The 4,924-nt window shown below is 36.9% G+C and overlaps 1 protein-coding gene across 1 annotated transcript; it reads right to left on the bottom strand.

Moving 5' to 3' along the window:
• Positions 1 to 1,529: 1,529 nt before the first annotated feature.
• six2b (SIX homeobox 2b) lies at positions 1,530 to 3,699 on the bottom strand. Its single transcript, XM_081393319.1, has 2 exons — positions 2,791 to 3,699; positions 1,530 to 2,039 (listed from the first exon to the last, which is right to left on the bottom strand). Exons 1-2 carry the CDS (start codon positions 3,348 to 3,350, stop codon positions 1,733 to 1,735), a joined length of 867 nt encoding a protein of 288 aa, XP_081249445.1. The 5' UTR covers positions 3,351 to 3,699; the 3' UTR covers positions 1,530 to 1,732.
• Positions 3,700 to 4,924: the final 1,225 nt, after the last annotated feature.

Genomic DNA, 4,924 nt, shown 5'->3' with positions numbered 1-4,924 from the left:
TGCATAATTCATGCTTACTTTGATGCTAATAATAGTAACTAATTATAGATGAGATTTTCTTTATAGTGCAGTGCCTTCAGGAAAACATGTGACCTTGTGATATTTGAATATTATTATTATTTCACAAACAACTTATAACAGTGAATAAATACATTTGTATGTGAGTGTTGTAAATGGGTGCCTCGCATTCTTTTTTTCTCTCATTCCTCCTCCCCCTCCTCCCTTCTGGACAGGTTCAAATCTTCAATAGGCTAACCTGACATGTTGAATGTACTTTTTTTCTTTCACCACTTTCAGAATGTATTTGAGCATTACAATTTCTAAAGCCCTGTTTTTCCAAAGTTATAATCATTTATTTTATAACATTCCAGAAATAGCTTTCAGTGCCTCAATGATGGAGTTTAATTTTATTAAAAAATTATAAAAAATAAAAAAATAAAATAAAAATGCTGGGTTGTTTCAACCCATGTTTGGGTCAAATATGGACAAACACAACCCTTGATTACATTTTTTTAATAAAACTATTTAAACCCAATGGTTGGGTTTGTCCATATTGACCCAAACATGGATTGAAACAATCCAACATTTTTATTTCCAAGTTATTTTCACACTGAGGAGACTTTTAGACGTGATGTGCACAAATGTTGTGCTGGTTTGGGGAATCGTTATTCCTTTCTATAAAAACGTCCGACAATAGTTAAGATGATCTCAGTAGTGAATTTTAACTTGATGGAAAGCAGGGTTAGGCTGCTTATAATGTCATACCGTCACCAACAGGCGGCAGTATATGTCCATAATTTCGGCTTCAACAAAACTATAGGCCTAACAAAAAAGTGAAAAGTGAAAACCGTAAAATTGCAAAAATGGCCTATTCTCTATAAAAAGTAAAAGTCTATTTGTATGCTTGTCTATTATAAACGGCTTTATTGCTGCCTTCGTTTTTAAAGTCAAAATCACTGTGATAAAGTTATTCTGCAGCGATAAGTTAATTGCACCTTTTTCGACCACGCTGAATTTGACTGGAGAAAAATGTACGAAGAACGTGTATAAAATTGTACAGAAGACAAATTATTGTGAGACGGAAATAAAATTGTTATAAATAAAGATGTGTGAATAGGTGCCTTGGGATAGCACTGCACCTGATAATAAAGTTATGCTAAATTGAACATGGACAGTCATGCCTTTTATCAAGAATATTATGTAGGCTATGCAAAATGCAAACAAGAAAGAAAAAAATAGGTTTATTTAACCAAACGTGACAAAACGTCATGCTTTATAAAAGACCATCCAAGTTAAAGCGTTTTATTTGTTTTTTTTCTACCATAGGCCTATTGGCTACTGTATTAATGTTGCATTTATTTAATTGCATTAATGAATCAGCAGAAGGGATTTTCCTCGAGGCTATTAATATTGACAAATAAAGTGCAGTGACCATAAATTTGACCACGAACATATTGTTCAACCGCAAGGACACAACACATTTTGTCTTTATTAAATATATATTTTATTAGGTCATTTTTTTAGCTAGACATATCAAAAACTATCCCTTGATTACACTGAATTGTTACAATAATTTCTGATGGAAACATTGTTCTTGACGTATAGGACCATGTCGTCTGGTAGTTCTGGGAATTTGTTTGGCTAATGTCCTCTACTCTTGACTAATAGAATGTTTGGTATGATAACGAAGCTAGTAATTGGTGGGAGAGTCAAAGAAGTTGTGTTTTATTCCTTATGATCCAAGTTCCACCAGGCTGGCCGTCATGGTGTGGAGGAGGCCGTCGTGCATGGAGAAGTGATGGTGGCTCTGGGAGTCTGAGCCGCTGACGGGGATGATGGAGGCGCTGGGCCCGGGCGGAGGAGCAAAGCTGTGCAGGGGGGGCAGACCTGAACTGGGACCCATGAGGATGGCTGGGCTCATGGAGCTGTGATCCGGAGTCGCCGCGGGAGATTTGTCATCCTCTGAACTTTCACATAGAGATTTGTTTTCGTGAGAGGTGAGTGAGTTGTGGCCGCTTGGATTTGCACCATCGTTTTCTCTGTTGGAGCAGATCAGTCAAATTCGTTAGCAGGACGGCAGACTCAAAAATAACCGCTTACGCTTGCACATACAAACACCTGGATTGTGCATAATTATATGTAGCAAATAAAATGTATGATACTTTTATTTTTCAGCATTAGGAGGACATTATAGTCATTTTTAATTTTTAAGCAAAAGCTCTATTTAGGCTAAATTAATTTGCTATAATTTAAGAATTAGTAATTATGTGATTGTGACAAGTCTGAGTCTACTGAGTTGAGATTTTCAGATTACACATTTAAATCAGAAGATTTTAAAAGATTAATAGCCTAATATTAAATATCCTTATATTTTAATAATAGGCTATAAAATGGATATTATGAATATGCTATTATTTGTATTTAGTTTTACTTTTTTTATTATTATTATTTTTTAGGCATAGTCATTTTGTGTGCTCAAATAATCACTTTTGCGTCACTCATTGATTAAAAATTCATAAATTTTCGTGCACTGATGTCATACAATTAAGAACTTTATAGAATGTTATATTTGCGGTTATAAAGATATTTTCTAAAAGTCCAGTTATTTTTTAAATCTTTGACATTCAAATTGTTAATTGATTGTCTTTATTAGCCTTTTATTATTACCACTAAGGACACCAATGAATGTAATTTCTTTACATGTTTTACATATGGCCATTGTAATTTTGCATATTGATCAGAAAGATAACAGCTTGTTTAAAGTCTTGAGCGTAATGGTGTTCTTCCTACCTTTCCTTTGCTTCTGCGGCACGATCCCTCTGCCTTCTGTTCTTGAACCAGTTGCTGACCTGCGTCGTGGTGAGGCCCGTGGCCTCGGCCAGTTCTCGCTTCTCTCTCGGAGAAGGATACGGGTTGTGAGTGTACCACTCTTTAAGCACACATCGGCTCTTCTCCTTAAAACAGTAGCTCGTCTCCTCTCCATCCCAAATGCTGCGAGGCAGCGGGAACTTTCTGCGCACTCGGTACTTTCCCACTGCGCCCAGAGGACGACCGCGCAATTTCTCCGCTTCGACGTAGTGTGCTTTCAGCCAGAGCTGTTGCAGTTTAGGGTGGTTGTGCGGAGAAAACTGGGTACTCTCTAATACTTTGTAGAGCTCCCTGAAGTTGCCTCGATGGAAAGCAACCACGGCTTTCGCTTTCAATACGCTCTCGTTTTTGTGGAGGTGCTCACAAGCAGGTAAGGACCACAGAAAGCGTCCGAGACGTTCGATACTCCCACCTTGCTGAAGGACCTCGCAAACGCAGGCAACCTGCTCTTGGGTAAATCCAAAAGTTGGTGGCAAAGACATGGTTGAGGGCAATGGGATACTTGATGTCCTGTGCGTATCTCACCCACTCTTAATGTTTTTTTTTAAGGTGATATCCACTTTGGAAACTCAAGCAATGAAGTTCCTCCAACTGAAGAGTTTCAGTTCTTGATGTACATTTTCCATGAAAAAAAGTCCAAAGAAAAAACTAGCAGTTGGAGTGAGCGTGTTGCATTGCTCAATCACATAAGTTGCTATATCATGACGCGCTAATCATTCTTACGCGCTCTCGTTGTGCGCAATAGATTGCTTCCTCGACTGTCCTTAGCTATCAGCCCGCCCTCTGGTTATCATATCTCTTACAGACTCAATAGTGTGTAAGGACGGCTAGCGCATCATCCTGGGGAATCATACGGGCAAGTGTGGAGAGAAGTTGTGTAGCAGAAACTGACCCTGCCTCTTGGATATAGAGTGGCACTTGGATGACATGCACCTCGGGGGAAGGAGTGCGCGCAACACACTCCAAAAACAGACACTGCCGTGCTCTATTATAATCACAGAATAAGGGGAAATCGAGCTATAGCTACAGTGACATGTTTTTGTTATCATTAACAAAAAGTTTGTGCAGGGGAAACTACTGCCCTTTTGAAATACTAGAGTTTCATTTCACCATCAGGCGAGACATTAATACTGCATTTACGTCATTTTCCAAACGAATACGGAATCATAAATATATTCAAAGATTTATGCAAATATAAACATAATGTAAATTTGGAAAACAAAGTAAATCGGAGAAAATCATTTAAATATCTTTTCGAGTTCATTATTTTATAATGGATGGCTGGCACCAGAGGTTTGCTGGATTGATGTTTGTGACGAGAAGTCTCTGGTGTCGTGTATCTGACGAGTTATTTTGGAATGTAACGCGACTCCAGCGTACTTTTTCATATGGACATTGTAATTCTAGCATTTGGTTCCAGAGGGACACAGATATTTGGCAAAATCGTTTTATGGGGAGCTAATATATTCAGCTCTCACCGAGTCATGAAAATAATTTGATGTTAGTTTGCATATGAAAGCAAACATATTAGGCCTTTTTACATCGAATATGCTGCTCAGTGCTATTAATATATTTTATTGCTTTACAAAATATAGTAGTCATAAAACTATTACTGTAACTATTAATGCATTTTAAATGGAATTCACATCTTAAAATATTTTAATATTTATTTTAAGGTTCAGCAAAAAAAAAAAGTCCTCATCAAGCACAATTTTATTCATTTTATTCTTTAGTTCTATTGAGATTAAAAACAGTTTTTGACGTTACATTATAGGTTCTTCAGATCAGTGTTAGAATAAAGGCTTTCTTTTTTATAACCTTAATTATAAGATTTATTTATTTATTTTTAAAATCAGAAGTAAATCAGAAATCTTTTTTAAGAAGCAGAAGCAGTTGCATTCAGAACAGTGGTCACGTATTTCCCATAAGTAAGCTACCTTTAAATTTGCATGGCATGTTTCAGGTTTACATTGTGGCATAGGCTATTGTATTACTTATTTTACATGTCTTTTTGTAAAAAAAAAATAAGCCCACACCCATCTCAACAGCCCGCCGA

The sequence above is a fragment of the Scardinius erythrophthalmus genome (assembly GCF_964197995.2).
Source record: "Scardinius erythrophthalmus genome assembly, chromosome: 18".
Taxonomy (NCBI): Eukaryota; Metazoa; Chordata; class Actinopteri; order Cypriniformes; family Leuciscidae; genus Scardinius; species Scardinius erythrophthalmus.
This window is presented reverse-complemented; position numbering and strand designations above follow the sequence as displayed.